The sequence below is a fragment of the Danio rerio genome, chromosome 18 (genome assembly GCF_052040795.2).
Source record: "Danio rerio strain M-AB ecotype USA chromosome 18, GRCz13ab, whole genome shotgun sequence".
In the NCBI taxonomy this organism is placed as follows: Eukaryota; Metazoa; Chordata; class Actinopteri; order Cypriniformes; family Danionidae; genus Danio; species Danio rerio.
The window spans coordinates 32,573,000-32,600,707 of NC_141038.1; the positions used below are offsets into that span (position 1 = coordinate 32,573,000).

The following is a 27,708-nucleotide window of genomic DNA, read 5'->3' on the forward strand; positions in this document are numbered from 1 at the left end:
TTCAGCCTCAGATTGTGTCTAGACAGAGCAGTGAACCCCTGTATGAGGCATTCGTCATGAGTCGTCATGTCCTTTCTATGCACTACAATATCATCCAAGTACATAGCTGTACCAGGGAGCCCTGCTAGGACAGCAGACATGATTTTCTGAAAGCAACTAGGCGCTGAACTTAGGCCAAAAGGAATCCTTTTAAAACGGAACAACCCCATGTGAGTCACAAATGCAGTCAGGTTTCTGCTATCTTCGTGCAGGGGTATCTGCATGTAACCTTGCTTGAGATCCAGCTTGGTGAACACTGAAGAGCCATAGAAGAGTGTTGTAAGTTCCTCAATTGTGGGCAACGGGTATTTGTCTGGAATCACAGCTTGTTAGGCCCCCGAAGGTCAACGCAGAGACGTATGCCCCCAGAACGCTTTTGCACAATCATAAGATTTGAGAGCCAAGGGGAAGCATCAATAGGCTCAATGAGGTTCGCAGCTAGCATACCCTATAGTTCAGTGGTGATCTTGTCCCGCATGACTAGTGGCACTCGTTGCAGTGGCTGAATTACAGGCAATACATCTGGGTTATTCAGGGGTTTGTGGGCAAAAACAGAAAGGCACCCTAAACCAGTGAATAGAGCAGGAAACTGTGTCTGCCATGGGGTGTTCACCTGCAGGATGGTTGCACCGCTGTTGTCATGCAGAGAAAAGCCAAGGCTAAGGAGCAGATCAAGGCCCAGAATATTAGCTCCCTGTTAAGTAATATAGAATGGAAATTCAGTAAGACAGTTTTTTCCATATTGTACTGGCAGTTTGATTACTCCAATCACTGAAATGCCTGCATGACCTCAACCACAAAGTTTCAGAGGAGATGGCTGTAACACAACGTCAGAGAAAATTTTCCTGTAGGTGGCCATATTAAGCAGTGACACTTAAGCTCCTGTGTCAATAAGCAGTGGAATGCAAAAGTCCTTCAGCTATACACCACATGTAGAGAAAGTGAGGGAGTGAGGACCCACTGTATAAATTACTGCTGGTGAACACTGTGAAGCAGACTTTGATTTGCAGCACCTTGCAAAGTGGTTAAGCTTACCACAATTTCTACACTTTTGACCAAAAGCTGGGCAGTCTGGAGACCTATTAGCATGACGAATGGAGCCACAGTTGCCACATTTATGTCTTTGTTGACCTGATTGAGGCTGTGTTTGTTGGATAATAGCACCTGCAGGCTGAGACTACTCATTCACAACTGTATTTGCGGGTACAAACGTGACGTCATTTTTAGCTGCATTAGACTCCGCTATTTTAGCTGCACACTGTGTAGCCTCTTCAATTTGGAGAGCAAGAGTGAGAGCTTTATCCAAAGAAAGTCTATCATCTTCCATAAGCAGCCTCTCTCTGACTCGTGCACTATTTGTTTTCTCAATAAGCTGGTCTCTAATTATTTCGTCACGAAGAGAACAGAATTTGCATGGTTCAGCAAGGCTCTTTAAATCAGCGACAAACTGACTGGCTAACTCACCTGATCGCTGGGATCTTTGACTGAAATTAAGACATTTCAACAGCACGCTATGAGTCCTTTGAGAATGTCCTTGCAGTCATGCAACAGCGTCAGAGTATGTATCTGCAGTGCCAAGTGCCGTAATCCCTCCGTGCCGAGACAGTGAAGGAGAAGCACGCGCTGTCTCCCGTCCGGGACATCATCCAAGCATGTGACTACAAGGTACGTCTGAAATGACACATACCAGCGCTCCCATGGCATGACAGTTTCGCCAGCAAGGGGCAGAAATGGCTCTGGGGGAGGCAGAGATAAAGCCATCCTAGTCGCCAAATGTTATGTCCAATAAACAAACACAAACGGGGCTTTGGGTGAACGCCAGTTTACTGTATGAACTTCTGATATCACAACAAAATGAAACAACATGTGGCAAAGCTGCCGCACATGCGCCACAGTCACTTTACGACAGTATTACTACAACAGATAATGACAATAAAGAACTGGTTAGCAACCACAACAGAACCCACTATCCCTGCATGCCAGTCAGGAACTCTCAGCCCTCCACTAAATTACTTGTAGCTTCAACTCTACAACGTACGGTTTAATACCTCCTTTTGCTTGACTGTTTCTTTGCTAAAGCTGTTCCAGTGCAAACCAAAACAAATTACCATTAGGTGTCACTGGGTTTCTAAACGTTTCGAAACTTCAACACATTTGCTTTGACTGTTTCAGTGTTTCAGGAAGCCTCGCTTTGCCCACCACGAACCATAAGAAGTGTGTATTGTTAGAACCTTAATAATAAATATGAACAATATGTGTGATTTATTAACCTTTCATGATATAGAGCAGTACTGCTCAATCCTGTTCCTGGAGATCTACCTTTCTGGAGAGTTTAGATCCATCCCTGATCAAACACATCAATCAAATTAGAACCTGAACAGCACCTGATAATTAAAGGGAGGTGTGTTTGATATTGGTTGCAACTAAAATCTGCAGAAAGGTAGGACTCCAGGTACAAGGTTGTTCAGCCCTAAGATAGAGGCTACGTGGCTTGAGGACTTTCCTAAACCAGTGATGCACCAGTAGTCTTCACTGTTCCTTGTTATTAAGTATGACCCATGCAGAGTGGTTTGGACTGCTTTACCGGTTTGGGTGATCATTTGCTTTTAAAAAGAGTTACATTCACTGTGTAACATCTGCTAATATGAACATTTGCAACTCCTCTAAAAGGAATAGTAAATAACCCTAAAAGGGAACTCAATTTAAGTGCTACAATGCACCTATATTTTGTGCTAGGAAGCCCCTAACCATACCAAGAACTGGAGTAAAAAAACATTACAGGTTTTTTGTAGATTCTATGTATTATAGTACTTAGATTGGTTATCTTGTGATTTCAAGCCAAAGAACTGCTGAATAGTGTGTGCTTATGTTGTTGTCAATGACAACCTCTGTATGTCACGGGTGTAGAATGAGTGTCACACAGAGGCATTGTTTTATGTATTGTGTAAGGGAAGAAAAAAAAATCATGGCTCAGCTGACGTAGCACTATGGTGTAAAGGTGCGTTTATTTACAGTGCAAAGTGTCCAATAAAATAAATCAAGTAGTCAAAATATATACAAAAATCAACAAACAACAAAACAAGAATTAAAGATAACAAAGTAACTAAATAAATATATACAAAGTGTTCGCTTTTCAGATTCTCAATAACTTCTCTACCAACCGCCACTATTCACACTCCAAACTCCAATGACTCCCACACAGAACTGAGCTCGAGCTGCTCTTTTATAGCAATGAGACTCCACCTAGTCTGGATTAAACCATGTTATATAGGTATAAGGTAATTATGGACATAAAACATTAAAACATAAACCATTCAGATAAGCATCTTGCATTCATACACGTCACTTGTATTACTAGACTTTAAACACAAAAATAATTATTTAGCATGTTTTACAAGTCTTTAAAACCCCTTTTTACCCCTTTTTTCTCCACAGTCTCTTCACCCTCTTACATAAAAAACATATTTTCCCGGCTGGCCAACCACTCTGCGTATGGGCAGCGCACCAATGTGGGGAAAATGCAGGGATTACTGATGTGAAATGTGTGCGTGTATGCGTTTGTATGAGCTCCATAATAACAGCGCGACTCCAGTGTGCACCATGTGATCAGCTGATGTAACAGTATGTGTGTTAGGTGTGTGTGCTATGAAGTTGTTGAATAAACTAATAATGGGTTAACAAGGAGGGTAGGACTAGACAATAGACAAGAGAGCACATGACATAAATAAACAATACAAGCCATGTGCTCACATAAAAGGAGACTAGAACATGCAGCCAATGAGAGAACTTATTAGCCGCATGTTCACATGAAACACTAAAGCATGCAGTGCATGTTAACATGAACCACATGCTAAACACAACACTAACAAAGAACTGCACGTAAGAAACAAGCACACAATTAAATGAAATTAAATTAAATGAAAATACTTATGCACTATTCTGATCTTAGAGGCCTGAGGCGAGCCGACTGGGCTGGAGGCCTGTGGGGACCAGGCTGGGTTGGAGGTCTGGGGGGAGCTGGATGTCTGGAGGTCTGTAGGGAGTCGGCTGAACAAGCAACAAGGCTAGGGCCGGCAGGGTAAGGCATCTAGGTGGTGCAGGCAGGGCAAGACATCTGGGTAGTACAGACAGGCCAAGGAGCCGGACTGGGAGCAAGGTATCTAGGTGCTGATGTGGTGAAGGAGGCCTTTCTTCTCCTACACTTTTCTTGGTCTAAGTGGCGGGAAGCTGGCCACCTCTTCAGACAGGAGAACTGAAGTGTCTTCAGTGGCCTCAGGGGTGATGCTGCAGCCAGGGTGGTAGCTGGATGGAGGCTGACTCATTCTTCCTCCTCTGTCTCTGCTGGTGTGTCATTGGAAGACTGGGGCACTTACTGACTGCAGATGGAACTAGAGAGCAACAAGTGTGCTGGTGCTTCGTGCTGAGATGGTCTTTTTCTCCCTTTTCTCCCTTGGAGACCTCCTGGACAACCTGAAGGAGCTGATGTTTGCCACCGAAACAAGAATTAACAAGACTGAAGTGGCAGAATCCTGACACTGTATCTAAAGCCGTATGTACTTCCTTTTCAGTTGCCATCAACATAAATTACTTCAAGCGATCATTGGATATGGTGCTTCTGAGTCTTTTTAAAATAAATTTGAGTGTGGAGAAGTTTATTTCACATGCTACTTGGGTAACAGACAGGGTGAGCAGGAACTTGTACCCAAGACGTAAAAGCTTAAAGTACATTCTACACAGTTCCTACATTTTGTACTACTTGTAGTACAATTTGCTGGCCACAAAGTAAATTGTTTATGTTTGCTTAGCTGGCCCTTAAGTATGCTTCTTCACAATTCTGTGGATAAAAAAATAGCTGGTTCTCTTTAATTCTTTGCTAAAAATGTCTTCATTCCCTCAATCCTATGGATTGCCATTATCACAGGTCTTGGCATAGGCAAGACAAACGAAACAATATAACATATTTGTCTTCTCACAGTGTGTTAGCCACATCTAATTTCACCAATAACACAAATATGAAAATAACCCTTAACCCTGAAAAAGCAACTTTTGCAGAATTACAACATCACTTTTACCAATTGAAAAAAAACTGCAAAAATGCAAAAAAGCAAATGTTTAATTTTTGTTCTTTTGTTTTCAAAACCACATTTACTTGATTAATAGGTCCTATTGTGTGTCCCCATAATGTGTTTAGAAGTCTGGTCATCCAGCCATGAACTTGTGCTACCTCCAATTTTCTCATTGAGCTGATTTTCTTATTTTGCATGTCTAGATTTGTCAAGAATTAAGTATGTAAAATTATTATTTTTTGTGTATTTATTACAATGTGTAGAACACATACATATTTGTTTATTTTATAAAACATTAATCAAATTTGATTTAGAGCTTATTATGTCTATGTTGTAATTCTGTAATGTTGAGTAGTGGTAAAGTGGTAGCCTGTTGAATTGTTCAGGGACAAGTGTGAATGGTCTTGAATTTGAACCTGTTAGTGCTCAAGGGAGATGCATGTGTCCCTTTTAGTATGATAAGTAGAGACCATATTGGGCCATTCAAAATAGAGAGAGCAATTTAGAAATGGATGCAAGTGACTCAGAGAATGTACAGAGAAGATGTACCCGTAGATGGGTCCAATGCAAATGTCTGGCGTCCATATGTATTGGGTGGAAGAAACACAGTACACTTGATAAACAATTTGACTGTATCAGAGATGGAAAAGAAGGACAAACTCTGAAAACTCAGACTGTGGCTAAATTCATTTAGAGAGAGATGCCTGCAGGTGGTACCTAAAGAACACAACTCTGTGGATGAAATGATTATTCTTTTCAAGAGGAGATTCATAACATTAAACAATATATTCATCGCAAACCACACCTATGGGGCTTCAAACTGTGGGTGAGATCTTGAATCTCTGGCATGTTCTATGATTTTGAGGTGTATCAAGGAATAACTTGGGCTGTCAGGTGATGTTGTGATAAAGCTCACCTTCACATTTCTGAACTACATGACTTAAACAGACAACAACCTCATTTGTGTTGCTTGTGCATTTCAGGGGAAAAGAACTGCCTTGGACACTATCAATGCAAAGTAAACACATTTAATCCACATTGATTGTGACCAAATATATTTTCCAAATATTTTTATTAATAAATGCTTATTAATAAAAAATATGGTTGGTGTGTGATTATTACTTATGACATACTGTTATGGGGCTAAGTAAGTAAATAACCCTGCAAACAAATTTTTAAATGCTCTGTATACCTGTTCAGACAAAGTGACTACAAATACAGAAATTGTGCTCATAACTCGGCCCAACTTTGCAATATTACATTTCTCTAAAAACTTACAGAAATAATAAAAAATCATTAATTACTACATCAGAGGCCTCCTAAAACAATATCTGAGAGGACAAAATAAAGTTTACTTACATTTATTATTTACGGGCGAGGCAGTGGCACAGTAGGTATGGCTGTAACCTCACAGCAAGGAGGTTGCTGGTTCGAGCCTTGGCTGGGTCAGTTGGCGTTTCTGTGTGGAGTTTGCAAGTTGTCCCTACGTTCGCGTGCTCCGTTTTCCCCCACAGTCTAAAGACATGCAGTACTGGTGAAGTAATGTAGGCTAAATTGTCCGTAGTGTATGAGTGTGTGTTAAAGTTTCCCAGGGATGAGTTGTGGCAGGAAGGGCATCCGCTGCGTAAAAAACAAAGTTGGCGGTTCATTCTGCTGTGGCGACCCTGGATTAATAAAGGTGCTAAGCTGAAAAGAAAATGAATGAATGAATAAATATTACAAATAGAGGAATTACCAACCTACGTCACACATGACATCACACGGGTTCCCGGTTGCAATAGAAAACATGTCGTGTTGTGCCGTAGGATGCCAAATGGAAAACATAACTTTTACTGTACACCACACTGCTTTTAATGCCAACCGCAGCGTCTTTGACAAAAAAGCGAGCTAAATAAAGTGATGACCTAATTAATAATGCTGGCCTCTGCAGTTTTCATTTCATATTAGGTACTGTAAGTTCACGCTAAACAGAATCATACATGTTACTTGTTCTTGATTGCAGCAATGATTTCAGCAAAAACAGTTAAATGTGGTTAATTAAGCTGCGGACACTACATGCTAAGAATGAAACGTAAAAGTGCAAGTTCGCATACCCTGCCATACAGGTGCAGTTTGCTGTCAATGCAGTTTTGCTTGTTGATAATTACCCAGGCCTTGTATAGCTCCGTCTTCTTTCCTTGTCTTTGGCTAGTCAGAACCTCAATTTTGAACTCTACAAAGTTTTGAATCTGGTGATCTTCTCTTATGTAAAAACACTTGGAGCTTTAATGATTGTATATTTGGGGCTGGATGCTTGGCCATTTCTTCTCATCCAATATCCATTAGGAGGGGGCTATCGCAAATGGACCTGTCAGAAGAACACTGCTCACTTTACTGTTAATTTTGCGAATAACTGTGTTTATTAATGGGTAACAAGCTGTTATAATAAGCTGAAAGCATTATGTAAATTATATATATATATATATATATATATATATATATATATATATATATAAATACATTTCTAAAACATCAGCTAACTATGTACCACATTGGATGTCATTCCCTCGCTGTAAATGCTAGTGCTTTCGTTTTTTTTTTTTTTTCTGCATCCTCGCTGTGTGTGCATCTTGAATGTTTACAAACATGGTAATTTGTCTATAGATTTCGTGTGTTACCAGCTGCAAACTAGCAGACCCACCCACGTTACAGGACACACAATCCTGATCACACAATCCAGGCCAGGCTGAACCACTTTCAGGTTTTTGTATTTGTAATTTTCATTTATTCTAGAGTTATTTTATTTATAACTCTTTGTTGTTATTTATCTCTTTATTTTTAAAAATGTACAGTTGCATAAAAAATACTAAGCCTATATACATTTATAGTTAAATCAAACTCCAAGCCTCCAATTGTAATTCTGTGACACCAAACAACTTCCTTGTCCAAAGGATCATGGATGCCTTGAGTGTCCATAAATTGTTCATTCATTTATTTTCTTTTTGGCGTAATCGCTTTATTAATCTGGGGTCGCCACAGCAGAATGAACCACCAACTTATTCAGCATATGTTTGACTATGCAGATGCTCTTTCAGCTGCAACCCATCACTGGGAAACATCCATACACACTCAGTCACACACATACACTACGGACAATTTACCCAATTGATCATTGAACATTGATCAGTTATCTTCTTCTTGTTTGATGACTATTTAGCAGCATTATCGCCAGTTGGAATGACAAGAATGTCAACATGATTTTACAATACTACCAATTTTATACATATTAAGATTTTTTTTTTTATTTTGATGAATATACTGAACTATAAAATGTTGGACTGTAGGTTATGATGAAATATTAAGTAGATGTTCGTACACAGTGCTGTTTGCTTGGGCTTCTGGCTTTGAAGATAGTGTGGGACTTTGTTATCTCACCAGCAGATGGCAGTGATGCACTGATAACTGAGTGTGGTTTGACAGAAATGGAAAAAGAAGAAACAAGAACATAACGTGTTATACATGCTCTTGTCCTGTCTTGTCTATCATTACAATTACCTAATTAAATTAAGGTCCGTGAACTTCTCTGCATAATGGAGCCCGTCATAAAAATTAACCAAGGTAAGTTTGTATTTATTTATTTACAGGGCTCCAGAAAAAAAAAAACATATTGTGTACTAGGAGCACCAGACCATTGTAAAGATTTTTAGGAGCACGAGCAGTGGTGAATTTTTCCATTTTAGCTGTATTAATGAGAAATGCTTTAGTAAATTGGTAGTACTGTAAAGTTACGCAGCACAGTCTAATGTTAAGCACAGAGATTACTTAACGCACAAACAACTAAAAAATTTGGCTAGCTTGATAGATTTATGTAAACACAATTTAAAAAATATCAGCAAAGACTAAACCAAGAGAATTTTATTTGCTTGTTTACATTCTTTGGAAATGATATGAAACAGTATGTATTACTTTATAATTTGTTAAGTTTACAGTACTGTGCATGTAGGAGTAGATGTTAATCAAAAACAATGTAATGGGTAATTTAATAAATAATATGAATAATACACAGTATACTTTACTCTGCTGTCTGGGTTAGGGGAGACAATAATAAAATACAATTAATGAATAATTGAATAAAATGCAATTAATTAATAATTTAATAAATAATTATTATTGCTTAAAAAACAAACTGCATCAAATAGACACATGCCCTTTATTTTGCACAAGGCTTAATTTTACATTTAAAGTGTTAAATAATTTAATCAAAATAAATTTAAACCATTTAACCACAAGAAATGGTTATTGCACAAAGACATAGCAGCCGAAGAATTAGAAGACTCAGAATAAGTATTTCATGTATTTCAAAACCATTTTTGTTACGTGTGTATTAAATAGTAAAAAAAAAATCAAGTAAGGACAACATCATTTCAGATAAATCTATGAAATCAACTGTAAAATATTCAGAATATTATTCCCTATAATGCACAAGGCTTGTCTTTCCTGATTGTGCCTTTTTAATTTTTATTATGCAGTACTGAATCCATATTTAGGTGGTTGACATAAAAGCCAGATTATTTTAAAAAATCTTTTGAAAATTAAATATTAAAAAAGTGTTGTACTGACTTACATTTAAAAAAAAAACATATGTGGTCTTTTAGTTTTATTATTGGAAAAGAGGATATATTCACAAATTTGCTACATTTATGCCTAAAGTTGTCATATAGTGTGACCTTACAGTTATTATGTATAAAATGAAAATGTTTACTTTCCCTAAGTCACCAGTCTTAGTACAGATTCATTACTAATCTAAGTACTGTCACGTTCAGTGAGGGTAAAAAGGAGCGAGGATGGGTAATAATGGGTGTTTATTAAGAATAAAATAAAAACAAAAAGGCAAAACAAACAACCCCGAGGGGGAAAACTCTAATAAAACAAATAAACGAACAAACAAACTTGACTAGACTGGCAGGACAAGACAGGGCTGGACACAACAAGACAGGAAACAATCTACGACGAACTGGCAACGGACTGAAAACATGAGGGGGATTATAAAGCAAAAAGTAAATTGACACACAGGTGAACATGACAAACTAATAATGAGTAAACCAGGAGGGAGGGACTAGACCAGGGGTCGGCAACCCAAAATGTTGAAAGAGCCATACTGGACCAAAAAAAACAAAAACAAATATGTCTGGAGCCGCAAAAAATTAAAAGCTTTATATAAGCCTTATAATGATGGCAACACATGCTGTATGTATTTATATTAGCTATATTAGCATACTATAAAAATGACTTCGTTGGCTACAAATACATACTGAGCCTTCATGGTTAAATGTTCATTTCCGTGCAGTTCATCCTGTAGAGAATGACGTGTCACGTGACTACTCTGTTGTACGATGCCATCTCAAGTTTAACTTAATTACAGTATATTAATGAATTATGTTTAATTATCAAGTTTAACTTCATTACAATATTAATGAAATGTTTAATGATCAAGTTTAACTTCATTACAATATTAATGAATTGTTTAATTATCAAGTTTAACTTCATTACAATATTAATAAATTATGTTTAATGTTCAAGTTTAACTTCATTACAATATTAATGAATTGTTTAATTATCAAGTTTAACTTCATTACAATATTAATGAATTATGTTTAATGTTCAAGTTTAACTTCATTACAATATTAATGAATTGTTTAATTATCAAGTTTAACTTCATTACAATATTAATGAATTATGTTTAATTATCAAGTTTAACTTCATTACAATATTAATGAATTATGTTTAATGATCAAGTTTAACTTCATTACAATATTAATGAATTATGTTTAATGTTCAAGTTTAACTTCATTACAATATTATTGCATTATGTTTTGCTTTGATGAAATTAAAGAAATCAGATTTTTTAATGTTTTTTTTTATTTTGAGGATTCAAAAAAACAACATCAAAATGAACGTGCACAACGTGCCCCTTATCTGAGCAACAAACAGTGCAATAAAACGCAGCCTGCCATTTCCATTTCAAGATCAGCTCGAGTCATTCCTGGGAATGTGTTCAACAAGGAAGGGTCAATCTTCAGGGGTGTGTGTAAAGGAAAGACAGTCTCGTTTTTTCCTTTCGCAACTCGCAAAATCTGCTCCCAAATGCAGTTTGCATATCAACGATCGCACCTTGTAAATAATCACCGTTGAGTGAGTGATCGGGATGGGCTTCTTTGAATTCTCTCAGGGAGGGAAAATGAGAAAGCGTGCCCCGCTGTACATCTTTGGCAAAGACAGCTTGCGCTCCATGGCGCATCACACAGCCGCCGGTTTGTTTACAACAGCTACCTGCCTGGCATCCCGCCCTGCTGATAGAAACGTGTGTCGCAGGCTATGACGCAAATCTTTGTTGACAGAAATGTTGAAATTAAATATTCTACACACTTTTACAGCATTGGAAAACGTTAAGATTGTTTGTCCTCCTATAGAAACCATATTAAAACAAAAAATATATTTACCTCCCTCATCGTTTTCCATTTTCAAACATTTTTTGAAAAAGTTCACATTGACTTCAGATGTGGTCAAAGGTGATCACATGTGGCCCTATGAACTTCACATGTTGTCCACATGTGGCCACATGAATTTCACATGTTGTCCACGTGGTCACATAAACTTCACATGTGGTCACATGAACACATGTGGTCGTGAGCTTCACATGTGGTCACATAAACTTCACTTGTGGTCACATGAACACATGTAATCGTGAGCTTCACATGTGGTCACATTAACTTCACATGTGGTAACATGAACTTCAAATATGGCCACACGAACTTCACATGTGGCCACATGAATTTCACATGTTGTCCACGTGGTCACATAAACTTCACATGTGGTCACATGAACACATGTGGTCGTGAGCTTCACATGTGGTCACATAAACTTCACATGTGGTCACATGAACACATGTAATCGTGAGCTTCACATGTGGTCATATTAAAACAAAAAATATATTTACCTCCCTCATCGTTTTCCATTTTCAAACATTTTTTGAAAAAGTTCCAGGGAGCCACTAGGGCAGCGCTAAAGAGCCGCATGCGGCTCTAGAGCCGCGGGTTGCCGACCCCTGGACTAGACAATAGACGGGAGAGCGCATGACACAGAGAGACAATACAAGCCATGCGCTCACATAACACTACACTGAAGCACACGACAAAAGCACGTGACCACAATGTAAACACCGAGCCACGTGCTTTGACAAAAGACGCAAGACACGAGCACACGATGAATGAAAGCACTCATCGTGCACTCACACACGCAGCGTGCATGCTTCATCCCAGCGCCGACCAAAACCGAAACCAACAAGACTGAGACGCTGGGAATGAAACACCACGCTGCTGACAGACGAAAAAACAAACACTAGTACAAGAGCGCGCGCGTCTGACGGACGCAGTGTGTGCGCGGCCACATCAAGCGGCATCGCGCACACTCTGCGTACACCCTTGACGGCACGCGCGCACACAGAGACAGAAACAGGACCGGACATGGGTAGTGTCAGAGCTCTGCTACCAAAACAAGAATTTACAAAGACCAGAGTGGCAGAACCCTGACACTAGCCCCCCCCAAAAGGGACGCCACCTGGCGTCCCTAAAGGGAACATCCAACATGGTACAAGACAGACAAGAAACACCACAAGACAACATCAGACACAAGACAGGGTAGTGAACAGGCAAGACGACATGAAGAAGGGGGGAGGGAGGGAAGCCAAGCCAGACCCAACAAGACAAACAAGGGAGGGATGGGAGGGCAAGACCAGGGAGGATCAGGAGGGACAGTCCAGGGTGGGGACAGCAGGTCGGGGGCCCCAGCAAGGAACCAGGGTGGAGCCGGAGGGTCAGTCCAGGGTGGGAGAGGGGCACACCAAGGTGGAGCAGGAGGAACAATCCAGGGACAATCTATCAGAGGAGACAAGGCAGGAGGTCGGTGGGGAGCCGGCTGGGCTAGAAGCGGCTGGGTTGGAGCCGGCAGGGCTGGAGACCAGAGGGGAGCCGGCAGGGCTGGAGACCAGAGGGGAGCCGGCAGGGCTGGAGACCAGAGGGGGGCCGGCAGGGCAGGGAGCCGGGCTGGGGCCGGCAGGGCAAGACATCTGGGTGGCGCCGGCAGGGCAAGACGTCTGGGTGGCGCCGGCAGGGCAAGGAGCCGGGCTGGGGCCGGCTGGGCAAGACGTCTGGGTGGCGCCGGCTGGGCAAGACGTCTGGGTGGCGCCGGCAGGGCAAGAAGCCGGGCTGGTGCCGGCAGGGCAAGACGTCTGGGTGGCGCCGGCAGGGCAAGGAGGGCGCTCTGGGGCTGGAGCTGACACTGGAGGGCGCTCTGGGGCTGGAGCCGACACTGGAGGGCGCTCTGGGGCTGGAGCCGACACTGGAGGGCGCTCTGGGGCTGGAGCCGACACTGGAGGGCGCTCTGGGGCTGGAGCCGACACTGGAGGGCGCTCTGAAGCTGGAGCCGACACTGGAGGGCGCTCTGAGGCTGGAGCCGACACTGGATGGCGCTCTGGGGCTGGAGCCGACACTGGAGGGCGCTCTGGGGCTGGAGCCGACACTGGAGGGCGCTCTGGGGCTGATGCAGCAGTTTGGGCAGCCCTCTTTCTCTGCAGCCTCCGTTTACTCGACCGAGTCAGAGGGAGGTCATGAGCTGCACTCGGTAGAGGAAGGAGGGGTGGAGTATTTGCCACAATCAGCTGGAGGTGGTGTGAGGATCTGCCAATCCTTGCGGTGGTGGAGATAAAGCGAGAAGCCCCAGAAGTCCAACACCCCAAGCTGATCCATCTCCCACTGTGGCAGGGGTTCATCGAGACAGAGATTAAAAGCTTCCTTCAGAGTGGCGTCATCAAACTCAAGCCCCCTAGCATAAGTCCAAAAAAACTGGGCAAAGCTTTTAACCTCCAGACCTTGCTGGCGGGCCGACACCAGCCTCTGAAGGCGCCTCTGTCTCTCCTCTGCTGTGGTGGGTGGAAGGATAATTATGCTCATCCTGTTGCTGAGTCCTCTGTTTGGCCAGTTCGTACTGTCACGTTCGGTGAGGGGAAAAAGGAGCGAGGACTCAGGTGCAGCAAATAATGGGTGTTTATTAAGAATAAAATAAAAACAAAAAGGCAAAACAAACAACCCCGAGGGGGAAAACTCTAATAAAACAAATAAACGAACAAACAAACTTGACTAGACTGGCAGGACTGGCAGGACAAGACAGGGCTGGACACAACAAGACAGGAAACAATCGACGACGAACTGGCAACGGACTGAAAACATGAGGGGGATTATAAAGCAAAAAGTAATTTGACACACAGGTGAACATGACAAACTAATAATGAGTAAACCAGGAGGGAGGGACTAGACAATAGACGGGAGAGCGCATGACACAGAGAGACAATACAAGCCAGGCGCTCACATAACACTACACTGAAGCACACGACAAAAGCACGTGACCACAATGTAAACACCGAGCCACGTGCTTTGACAAAAGACGCAAGACACGAGCACACGATGAATGAAAGCACTCACCGTGCGCTCACACACGCAGCGTGCATGCTTCATCCCAGCGCCGACCAAAACCGAAACCAACAAGACTGAGACGCTGGGAATGAAACACCACGCTGCTGACAGACGAAAACACAAACACTAGTACAAGAGTGCGCGCGTCTGACGGACGCAGTGCGTGCGCGGCCACATCAAGCGGCATCGTGCACACTCTGCGTACACCCTTGACGGCGCGCGCGCACACAGAGACAGAAACAGGACCGGACATGGGTAGTGTCAGAGCTCTGCTACCAAAACAAGAATTTACAAAGACCAGAGTGGCAGAACCCTGACAAGTACAGATTCATTAGATTTTGTTGTAGTTTTCAAAATAATCCTGCAAAGCAAGACATTTATCTTCAGTCTTCCCAGATATTGTAGATTCATTTAGACAAACCTTGTTATAAATCAAACAAAATGCTTGGAACTCTTGCTAATACTTTTTTTTCCTTTTGACATTTTATTGGTTTCCAAATGAAAAAAGGATATTTATTTTCACAATTCTTTTTGTTACACTAAATGACAAAGTGTCACACTCTAGGATAAATGGCACTGCATTTCAATTTATCAGTGCAAAAAGTCTATTTCATATGTATTAAATGAAATTGATTTTACATTCAATTAACATAAGCCTGAAAAACATTAAAAATACTCACATAGTTTAAAATTTTTTAAACATTTGTAATTAGTGAAGATTGTGTGCTTGTTTTAAGATTTGCTTTACCAGATGTTCTTTCAGTCTTTAAAACATCAGTGTAAAAGATAGAATTTTTTTTTTTTATCTGAAAGACTATTTTAAATTACCATTTCAAATAATAGCCAGTCAATCCGAGAAAGTTTCTGGCTCAGATAATGTGCATGTTTGACCACAGTTGTAATATATGCAGTCTGGTTTATCTGGCCAGAGGAAGACATTATTGTTACCAACTTGCTTCATGCAAGTAATCTCAGCCTTATTGTGACACGTAATGATTAATGATCTAGCCCTTACTTGACCATGACAAACTGTGGCGCAGTAGGTAGTGCTGTCGCCTCACAGCAAGAAGGTTGCTGGTTTGAGCCTTGGCTGGGTCAGTTGGCATTTCAGTTTGCACGTTCTTCCTCCTGGTGCTCTGGTTTCCTCCACAGTCCAATGACATGCGGTACAGGTAAATTGGTTAGGCTAAATTGTCTGTAGTGTAAGTGTGTGTGAATGAGTGTGTATGTGTTTCCCAGTGATGGGTTGCAGTTGGAAGGACATCCGCTGTGTAAAACATATGCTGGATAAGTTGGCAGTTCATTCCGCTGTGGCGACTCCAGATTAATAAAAGGGCTATGCCAAAAAAAAAAAAAATAAATGAATAGTTGGTGTGTCATCGTCAGAATCTGTGCATTTTGCTTCTGCTGAGTTGGTTGGTTCTTCTTTTGGTTGAATGCAGGGAACATCTTGGAGAGAGGCACTTTGCTGTTCCACATAAACACTACTTGCTTTAGAAGCAGATACATCAAAGTGGAGTTTTTTGCCAGATGACCCAGGTGCTTGCAAAAGCAACTCCGGAATCTGTAATTTCTCCCGGTGAAAAGGAGAGCTTATTCCAAATTCTGGGCACACTGTTGAAGGAAACAAGCAAGCTATCGATGGTTTAGATGTCATCTACAAACTATTTAGTTGTCAACTTTGCAGTGTTTTGCCTCAGAAACAAATTCGTTTTTGAAGATTTCCACCTCCAAGTACATACTTGTTGTAATGAGCTTGAGAGCTCCACCTACTCTATCAGGAGCCTAGGTGATTATTTACAAACCTAGAGAGTATGACAATCTGCTAAGAAAGCAGCTAAGCACAGTTATGTAACTGGTTGAAGGGCCATCACATAGGATGTGTGTATCAATTTTATGGTCACTCCTGGCCTTGAAGCCTAATGACTGGGTCGATGTGAGCCCACACTGCATTTTCATCATGTCTTAGAGACTGTGATATAGCTACATACAGTAACTCTGGGATCTGGGACCCGACAATGCCATAGGCCACCCCTGTGTGTAGTGTTGCTTGTTATCTATTGCCTCCAAAGTGACATGCACTTAACATTTTACAGTTCATTAAATATCTTTATTTTAAACAGTGTCAGTTTCATCTGTTTAAGCGTAAAGAGTGAATTGAACAAAATTGTGCGCTAACTGGAATGTTTTACTGAACATTTTGCAACTGGTATTATTGTATCATTTTTTTGGTCAAATGGTTTAATTCATTTATATAGGTAATTATTTAATAAACAAACTTTTTTTGAGACATTTAAGCCTTGTGCAACAAAGGGCACATGTTTGTGTCTATCTGACATAGTTTTGGCTCAAAATGCAGTAGGTGCAGTTTAATTGGTTTGAAATCGAATGTTTGATGAATGTCAAACAGCAAACCAAATTTACTGTAGTATTACACCATTTATTTTTGCAAGGTATTTTAAGTTGTCTTTTACTTAATGCAGTTTGTACAAACAAGGATTTAAAAATGATTGTTTGCTAACATTAACAAATGTTAATAAATGTTGTAAGTCAACATGTTTATTTCGTGTTTTGTAAGGCAACATTTTCCAATTTCTTTTTTAAGTAGTGATCTTCTTGTTAATTTTTAATTTTTTTTGTAAAAATCAACATATTTTATTTTACTGTAAGCTAAAAAATAGTCTACAATATAAAGCAAAATATTTCAGTTTAAACATTGTGACAAAAATCTGTATATTGACCAAATCATACTTAAAATAAATAGTTAAAATAAGTAAATTTTTTTTTTACTTTTTCTCTATTATTTTTTATTTAGACATATTATTTCTGAATCCAATTAAAAAAATTAGTTAGCATTGCCATACGTTTGCTTAAAAAGGAAAGAGGTATTTGTTTAACTTATCAGAGAGTTGTTGTAATAGCAACATGTCTGGTAGCTCAAACCTGCTTGTGAGCAGGCTTATTTCATGTAAACAGGATTAGATCGGGTCATTTCAAGCAAAGAAAATTCTGAAAGTATGTACACACAAGCATACTTTTTTAATATTTTACCTTAAAATTAACCAGGAGATGTAAACCTTTTTTTTTTCTTGCAATATCGGGCCTTATTAGGCAATGTGTTTCCACTTTTACCTCACCTGTGTCAGTTCCAATAACAAGTTCTTGATGCATTGACCAGCTGCTCTACCCTTCACACTAAACAGGTAAAGAAGTTTTGGAGTGTACTTATCCAACTGGGACTTTTTTTCTGATCTTTTTCTGATTTTAGTGGAACTGTAGGTATGTCAGTGATAAATCATTTACCTGGAATGGTTCAAATAGAGCTTTCTTTTAAATTTAGCCCATCTGGGGACTGGGTTTTCACTTCCATTCTTCTCCAGCATGTAATTTATACTTTTGACATCCCTTTTCTTGCTGGCTTCTATTAGGTCAAGCCTCATTTTCTGCTGTCTGTTTCACCAGAAGTGTGCTAAGGCAGTTAATTTACTCTTGCCCTCTTTGGTTTCTTGATGTTTTAGCAAGCCTTCTGTCATCTCCCATCTTGTGTTTCATTGAGTTTATCAGGAGTTCAGGGCTTCCCAATGCTTTATGTTTGGTACAATAGTTTCCATATTTGTACTTCAGGCTTTATTGCCACACATAAATTCCATTAAAAGTTCCAGGCTTCTTCAAACAAGCATGCTTTTCTATTAGTGCCTGTGCTACCGCATATCTCTGGGCATCATGTGGTTTGCTGTGTAGCCAAACATATTCTCTGCCAGGTGCTCCAAGATATCCGCTTTGACACTGAAAGTTGGAATTGGAAATAGAGCAGGCCATGGATTTTGCCTTTCAGACGGTGAAGGAGAGAGAATCACAGTATCATCTGAAACATCAGAGTGTATCTGTTCTGTTAAACGGAACATTAACTACTTTTAGTGTGTTTTTATATTTAAGTTCCTTTGTGGTTGTTAGAGTGAAAAAGTCAGTAAACACTTCATCTTTGTACTGAACACTGTTTTCAGTGGTGATGACAAATTGTTCTTGGATGGCTGCAACCAATTCATCAACAGTTGAGGGTTTGATACTTTTGAGTGTACGTTTTTTGACCTTGTGATCAATGAGGACCCAGAATCTGAATTTTGGTTCCATCTCTAGAAAGATAGAAAAAACATATATATTACACAAAGTCATACTCAACACTGGAGACAGATGTAGCACTTTAATGTCACCATGAGCTGACAGGGGACAAACATTACTAAGTTTTGGTGTTCATCTGTCTTCTCAACATGAAACCCACAATAGTGTTTTCACAATAAATTGCACATTTTTTCCCAAAAAGGGCAACTTGGACAATTTCAGCAAAATCACAAGACCAGCAGTACCACTGTAGGCCACGATTATGCCTTTTGAGTACCTTTTTGCATGAAAGTTGACTGTATCAGCCAGCTGTACTTAAGACTGACAAGGAAACAAATGCTTGATTAATTCCTGAACATTTACATGCAGTACATTTAATGGCACTGATGTGACTCTTACAATACTTAGAGCTGGCACAACGGTTGTGGACTGCAGTAGATGACTTATCATAAGCTGATGCTTTGTGGCCAGAGAAAGAATAATGTTCCTAAAGATGCCTCATGAATGACTCATGTCTCATGATATGCTAAAATTGGCTGTGCTTTGCTTCATATTGCATTGTCCAGTAAGCAGTCACTGGTCCAAAAGCATTTATTAATGCAGGATAGTGTTCTAAGAAGTTGTACATTGGGATTAAACCTTTATTAGGAAATACTTCTTGGACTCTATGTTGGTATTCGGAAACTTATGAGTCAAGAAAAGCAACACTTTCTTTGTTGTGGACTGAGGCAATAACAAGTTCAATGATGTCTTGTAAATACATGAGTAGAAGCCAGGCTAGATCATTAAAAGGTATTCTGTGTCCAATAATGAATGGCAGCAGTGGTATTAGGGCCCAATTGTGCATGTATGTTTCCTCCAATCTTCTTTCTTGAGGAAAAGGTTGTAGGCAATAGCTGAGGACAATCAGTTTAGTCAGCCCATTTATGTGGAAATTGTGTGAGGCACTATTTAGTTCCCTAAAAGTGAAATATTTATTTTAAAATAAAAACACTAAAGCACAGATCCAATTCCAAGAGAACCATGCCTTTAAAAATGTCATAAATTCTATTAATAGCCAATCAAACAGTGGTAAAGCTCAGTTTTTCAGTAAGTGGGCAGCAGAGATGTATAAAGTACTAGAGACCCAGACTTAAGTAAAAGTACAAGTACTCTATCAAAAAGTGACTTGAGTAGAAGTAGAAGTGCTCTTTAAGCACCATACTTAAGTGGAAGTAATCAAGTATTCAACATTTTTTGCACTTAAGTATTGCAAGTAGTTTATTTCAAAATTTACTACTCAGGTACTGGAAGTAAAAGTACAAGTATTGTGTATTGTAGTTATTAAAGAAAGCAGTCAAAAGACATCCTATTGTTTTGTTCATTTTAAATATCTTTTTTGGGGAACGTGATTAAGCAGAACGAAAAGAAACATGGCTTACAAGACATTCTCTTGCGCTTGAACCACAGATCTGACAGATTACAAAAGCTTTAACACACACCTTTCAAAGTTGTGTGCCACAACAACACTCCGTAATCAATTCAAAACACTATTGAAACCCATTTTTGGATCGCAAATTACCGCTTGTAAACGATGTAAGCGAAAGTTCTAAACTTTCTACCGGAAGACGGTGGTCGCTATGGCGCCCTCCATGCAGCAGCCAAGAAAAAGGTCTATAATTGTAAGGAGTCGGGGTGTGAATCTACACTGGTCTCACGGTTTGGTTCTGTTACGATTATCATTCCATCGATTCGGTTCAATTCGATATCTAAGCATTAACGATGCTTTCCATACATAGATTTTTTTCTTCACAACACAAGATTTTTTTTTATTAAAATCTATAAATATATTAATATTAATATATTATAAATATAATTAATTTTTAGAACTAATGTGTCGAAATCACAACTTTCAAAGATGATTACCTCTTAAATGGAAAATACTTGTGTACGAGCATTAGAACAATTGTAAAAAAAAATATTTTTGATTGTTTGTTTTTTGTAGATATTTAATGGATGTCAATAGTTTCTATGGTACAAGAACTCACATCGTCAGGCCCTTTTACCAAAAAATCCCTTCACTGATGAGTTATTTCAGCATGTTCACTCACATACATACTCTCCCTCTCTCTCTCTCTCTCTCTCTCTCACACACACACACACACACACACACACACACACACACACACACACACACACACACATACACACACACCTAAATGTACACTCTCTCCCTACACTCTCACACATTCATACACTCTCTTACACACAGTTCTCTCTCTATCTCTCTCTCTTTCTCTCCAAATCTCTAAACTCAACCCTAACAGGAAATTATGTGTAGTTTTACTTTCTGAAAATAAAAAAAATTTGTATGATTGAATGTCATAAAATGTTGCACTTATTCACTTGATTTTTATTTTATTTAAAAACAAAAAACAAAAAAAAAAACATTAAAACGTGTATATTACTGTGTTAAATTAAAATATGAAATATTTTATGGCCTATGGATATGATTTAGTATTCAAAAATGATTTATTTTGATTATGTTTTAATTAAATTGGTCTTACACTTCATATTTTCAGATTTTTATAGTGTATTTATTAATTCTGGTACTTTTACCATAAACCAAAATCTCAACCATTTGGTAGAGGCTGATATTTTAGAAGTTATGGGATGTGTTGAGAAAAAATGTGTTGATTGTGTTAACTAGCGACATTAAGAGTTAAATGCAATCAAAAAAATTATATTGCTTTCTTCTTGGTGTGACAGTTAAAGGGTTATTTGTAATACAATTTTGTTCTTCAATACAGCAGTAAGATATATGAACTGTACCTTTAATTTGGCCTGCTCAAAGAAAACACTCTTTCTGAATGTAGTAAACAAAACTCCAATACATGCACAGAAGGCAACACGAGCGTTAACAGCAAATAAACTCATTTAAATATGATCCTGCCTGCTGTTTGAGTGCCGACAGGGTAGGTCTACACCTTTTTGATTGGTTATTGTTTCACCTTCTCAACAGAAAGGGCTGATCGGCTTTAGAAATAAAAGTGCTGTTCACAGAAGGCGGGAAGAGCAGCCTCGGTGACAGTCTGTATGCTCATAATGCGCGGTTTTCACAGGTAATCTGTAATAGACACAGTGGAGAAAACTCGCACCTCAGGCACGCTCATGTCTGGATACACAAGATAAGTATCGCTTTAACAGCCAAGAGGAGAGGAAAAGTTACCTCACAAACAGGCCAGTGGGTCAAATGTCCAAAGTGTGCCGCCTTCACTCGCGCCTCTGTCCTTCGCCATAGTATTGAGACATCGTGCATAGGAGATAAATGACGTCATCACGTAATAATCAGTTATGATCTATTACTGAACTGATATAGATCATTTTGACATCCCTAGTAACGAGTAACGATGCACATAAAAAAATCTATCGGAGTAAAAGTATTAAACTCACTGAAAATATGTACTTTAAGTAAAAGTGGAAGTAGGAGAAAAAAACAATACTCCAGTTAGGGCTGGACAATTTTTCCGAATTTTTTTATTAATTCGAATTTACGTTTTAAGACGATTTAATTTTTAATCAAATCGAGAAATCGCGACTTTTTAAAAAATATATGTTTAATACATTATAATGGCACCAATGCGCTTTGGTTCACTCTATGAAGCAGGAAGCACACCAGAAGCGCCTTTTGGCGACGCACCACGCAGCGCCATGGATTTTAGAATTCTAAATAGGTTTCTATACACACACCGGCACCGCCCAGCCACAATTCAAGAAGCAGTTCATTATTCAGCCGCGCCACAGAGCTCCATCTGATTAGTTTCATGTTAAATATCATGCGAATGTGCGCGTTTGGTGTGTGATAGTTCAAAATGTCATGTGCGTGCCGTGTCGCGGCGCTTCTGATGTGTGACCTGCTTGACTGCCTGTTAAAGCGTGAAGTCATGTAGGATTTTACTTGTTGCATGAGTCTGAGTCACGTCTGTGTGCATTGTCAAGACATATTCCCTCATCAAGTCGATAAACTCGATCTCAACATGTATGAAGGACGTAAAACCCTGCCACGTGAAAAAACGGGCCGATCTTTTGGTTTGAACATGAACAGAGGTGAGGGCCTGTAGCAGTGAAAATGAAAGTACCCGCCCCCATGACGTCATTTAGCGGACCTAGTTGAAAACCGGACAGATCAGGCAGCATAATACAGAGAGTGGAGCAAAGCACATCAAATGATCGGTATTTAAAAGGGGAAAAAAGAAAAATAGAATAAATATATTATTTTATATTAGACACACATCTGGTGCTTGTATTTGCTTCTGCTATACGTCCACAACTTCACACATTGGGTTAAATTAGGCTTTGCAGTTTCCATGTTCAGTCCTTTACTTCCACTGTATCTTTTTAAGAAAAAGGCAGCAGCATTACAACCTGTCATTAAATCAGAAGAAGACAAAGTCAAAGCCGAGCTGACAGCCAATCTTTCCCAGGCTCAGCAAAACTTGCAAAAAATATCTCTGTATTCCTGCAAGTGCAATAGTTACACAAATATTTATTATTCAAATCTTCTGCAATGCTATTTAACTTCTCAATTTGTTTTACATTTATTTACTCCTTGATTGATTTTTGTATGACATGGTAATTAAAAAAACAATGTTCCTTAACCAAATGGTTTTCAAGTTACTTTTAAAGAGAATGTTATTTCAGTCATGTTGTTGTAATGTTTTGAGAAGACTAGTAACACAATAAAAAAAAAAACGAAATCGTGAATCGATTTACCCTAACTCCAGTAAAGTACAGATACTGTGTTTTAGTACTTAAGTACAGCAGTGAAGTAGTTCTACTTCGTTACTATACATCTCTGGTGGGCAGGCATTTTTTACACTGTAACAGTTTTTCAAAGCAGGATTTTCCTTAACAATCAACGAATGAGTGGCATGATTCTCTTTGGTGAGAGCAGGAAATGCACCTGACCTCACCTCCTTTCTTTGAAATTTTGATCGTTCTACAAGACAGAAGCTGCAAATAAATGATCCACAATCAAATTTTTTTTTTTCACAAATTGCCACAAGATTATCAGCGACTACACAAAGCAAAGAGCCTTAAACATGTTTTCTAACACTGGAAATGTAGACACTGTCACTCTTGATGTATTTTAACAAAGGAGCTATAACTTCAGCCAAATCTTTTGATGTCAACTGCTTTGCATAAAAAGGCCAGGTATACTGAGTTAAGAGTGGATTGCAGTGAATGAGGGATGTTGTCAAAGACAAGGGTATACAGTTGTGATTTTATACTTTTTTCTTGATGTACTCAGGGGGTTTTAAATTTAAAGTAATCTACATATAACACAAGTGCAATTCTTAACACTTCAGAATAAAATTAATTATCTTTATAGACTGTACCACCATGATGTGATGCATATTGAATAGATGACAACTGGTATTGTTCTTTACTCAGATTTTCTTTACCCGAAATATGAACTATGGACTGGTGAATTAGGATAAACTAGAAACTTCACTTTTCATTTGTTTTGAGGATGTATTCAATGGGCTCAAAATCTTCAAATTTTTTCTTATCATACTGTCGCCTTCTAAATGATGATTATAGTGGACAACTATGTTTCTTTAAGTGTGAAACAACAATATCTCTTATTGCAGTTATGCATCCTCTTCAGTTTCCCACTGAGCACTCCAAAGTGGCTTTTCTGATTTCCTTGTTATCTGGCAAAGCACTCCTATGGGCTAAGTCTATATGGAACTGGAATTGCGCCATCATTATTTCATCTTCCCAGTTTGCTACTCATTTTCCTGAAATTTTCTGTATTTCTATCGGAGCGCTCTTCACTTCAGACCAACTGTTTCACATACGGCAGAATAAATTATGCGTTTCTGATCACACACTGCAATTCCATACCCTGGCAGTGGCTAGTGGATGGAAAGAGACAGCCTTACTTGTTGCTTATCAAAGACATGAATCCATGTCTTCACTCAGCCCTGGCCATCTATGACAATACCATCGGTTTGGAGAATCTCTTTTACACAAGGGACCCCATGTATTGCTCAATGCCTAGCCACTTGCCATATCTCCGAAACCACTCACCAGCCTACTCCCAGTGCTGCCTGTCCTCCAGTACCAGAGCCTATGTAAATAGATTGTACACGTTGTGACGAGTGCCAGGTGTCTCAGTGTTTACCCGGAGGGAAGAAAAAAAGACAGAAAATATATGGCTCGGCTTATCAGCCTTTATGCGTTTCTCCCAAGTGCGGTCGAATACACACATGCCAGTCAATGACAATGAGTGGGCAAAAGGAAATGAAAAAGACACTCAAACATCCATCACAAAATAAAATGTGATATTATCAAAAGAATTAAACAGCGATAAAGCGACTATCACACACTTCTCCTCAGAGCTTGCTGTAACTGATCTGAGCTCCCTGAGCTCATGCAAAAGGTAAAACAACCATAGAAGAAGTTATCTTAAAGGGGACATGACATTTGTATACACTGTACATCAAACATTAAGCAGCCGTTACAGATTACCGCTGGCAAATAAAGCTGACCTCAGCCGTATACGTCTGAGCCCAATAACACAATGACAATTCCATATATGAAATTTTGTCAAGCCACCCAAACCGAGAATTATGCAAAAGTTAATTACACACTAACATACATGAGAATCCAAAACATACTTAGTAACGGTGCTTTATCTGTCTCTTTTATACAAAATATTTTTTAAAAATCAAGTACATAACCTGCTTGACCATACTCTTAGTATCCATTTACCCAATGCACAGAATGCAGAATATATCAAGAAAAATTCACAACCTGTTATATAGATAACTTTAAATCACAAAAATATGGCACTACATCCCTAAAACAAAATAACTATTTAAGGTCCAGTTTGTCTGTGTGATATGTAGTCACACAGTCAACTTGCATGTCGGGCAAGCAATTAACATCGTCCCCCAGGTAATGATGGATCAGAAACTCTAGCAGTCTCAGAGCCTGATCTGTTACTGTTGTCTGCTGAGTTTAATGAAGTAGTGCCCCAATAAGTTCCCATAGGGATTCCCTCCCCCTAGAGATTGTCAGCTGAAGCCCCTGTAACTAAACTTGACTCAGGTATTACTTCTGTCGCAACAAGAGGGTTCCAAGCATGAAAAGGCATAATATTTACAACATGAAACACCCCTGCATCTGCTTCTGTATTCACATCAGTAAGACTGTAGTTTAGGTCTGACAGCTTTTGCGCAACACGATAAGGGCCAGCATAGATAGGTTTCAACTTTGCAGTGAAGTTTGCCAGAGCATCTAGCCTCGGACGAGTCTTTACTCTGACCAAGTCATCCACAGAATAAAAGACAGGCCGATGTTTTTGTCATATTATTTCTTTCTTTTGGAATGACAGGCTTCCAAAATGGGTGCAGCATGAGCCTCACGGATTGAGGACTCCAAGCTCTCAGGATACGGGACACCCGGCTCCTCTATTCCATCACAGTTGGGTTCGATAATAATATCAAGAGGAGTATTCATTTCTCGACCATACAGTAACATGGACGGACTGTGTCCAGTGCTTTCATACTGGGTTGTTCTTAGGGCAAAACAAATTTGGGGCAGGTAGTGATCCTAAACGGTGTGCTTGTTGTCAATTTAGGCACCTATGGCAGTTTTCAGTGAGCGATTCACCCCCTCTCCGTCACATTCGTCTGGGGGTGATAGGCGGTTGTGAGTCTGTGCTCAGAGCCCAGGGCACCAAGCACATGCCTAAAAATTTCACTCATGAACGAGATCCCCTGTCAGAGATCAAATATGTGGGCGCACCATGTCGTGCAAAGACCTCGCTTAGCAATTTACTGGCAGCAACTTGAGCAGTCCTCTCTCACCACACTAACCTCAACCCACTTCGTAAAATAGTCGACAAAAAGATGTAAGAGGTACCACAGGGTGTGCATGGTAAAGGGCAGACAAAGTCCACCCCTGTGTACTCCCATGGTTTTTGCTGACGTATGGGCACGTACGTAGTTGAAGAGGAGGGGAATGTTTTACCTGATGCAGTAGTTAGAGCAATATCAACTAGCAGTCCTCACAGTCTTTGAGTCTCCTATTGTCCCTGTTTTAGCCATAAAGATGAAAGAGCTTGATCTTGAAATTAAGAAGCAGGAATGTGAGACACTGCTTATTAAATTACGTGTTTTAGAAACAGAGACTAACCGTGAAATTCAGTTACAAAAAATGGAACATGAGAAAGACAAGCCTGTTCCAATGCCCCATTTACGAGGTCCTTCTGCTAGCTCTCCACCTGAGACACCTAAGAATTCACAGGAAGCTGATGTTAATGTGAATTTTGACATTAGCAAATATCTAAAGTTAGTTCCACCATTTAGAGAAAGTGAAGTAAATGCTTACTTTATAACATTTGAGCGTATTGCTGGTAGGGTTGTAACAATATACCGGTATGGCGGTTTACCACGATTTGAACGTGCACGATTATCATACCATGAACAATTGCATATCAACGGTTTTAACCCTTAAAGACAGAGACAGCCGCCCGCGGCTAAAAATAAGTATTGCTCTTAAATGTTTAATAACTTTTGATCCGCTGATCCGATTCATACAATTCAAAGATTGGCATAAAGAAGAGAATCTCAGCTTTCCAGTGCTGTATCACATAACATTCAGAGGCTCCGGAATCAGTGCGGTTACGTCATCAACATTTGACAACGCTGATTTGACAAAGAAACGCTCGTCACTGTGTCTCCGGACAAATCAGACATGATACATTGATGCATTATCCCTCCTCCATGCCCAGATTGGTTCAAACTCGCTATATCACAACCAATAAGCATAGGTTTCGCTTTTGTTTGTGGACCAAGCTTTTTGAACAACACGGAATGAGAGATAGGCATACATTTATGCGCGGCTAAATAAAACGCAAAAAAAAAAATTTTGCATGAAATAATTCTCATACTAAGTACTTTTGCATGCACAGCAGCACAGAAACA

At 39.6% G+C, this 27,708-nt stretch overlaps 1 protein-coding gene and 1 long non-coding RNA gene across 3 annotated transcripts in view; one reads left to right on the top strand and one right to left on the bottom strand.

Annotated features, from left to right (window-relative positions):
• The window catches only part of LOC137488296 (uncharacterized), a 724,224-nt gene that overhangs the window by 88,732 nt on the left and 607,784 nt on the right, over positions 1-27,708 (bottom strand). The window lies entirely within an intron of this gene.
• Positions 8,563-27,708, top strand: part of mthfsd (methenyltetrahydrofolate synthetase domain containing) — a 71,514-nt gene continuing 52,368 nt past the window's right edge. Inside the window, exon 1 of one of the 2 annotated variants that reach the window (XM_087292361.1) lies at positions 8,563-8,702. Coding sequence is in view for 1 of the 2 variants with exons in the window: in NM_001045099.1 (NP_001038564.1) it covers positions 8,675-8,702 (28 nt within the window). In the remaining variant the exon portion in view is untranslated. The remainder of the gene's footprint in view (positions 8,703-27,708) is intronic. The other variant, NM_001045099.1, reaches the window with a different exon arrangement.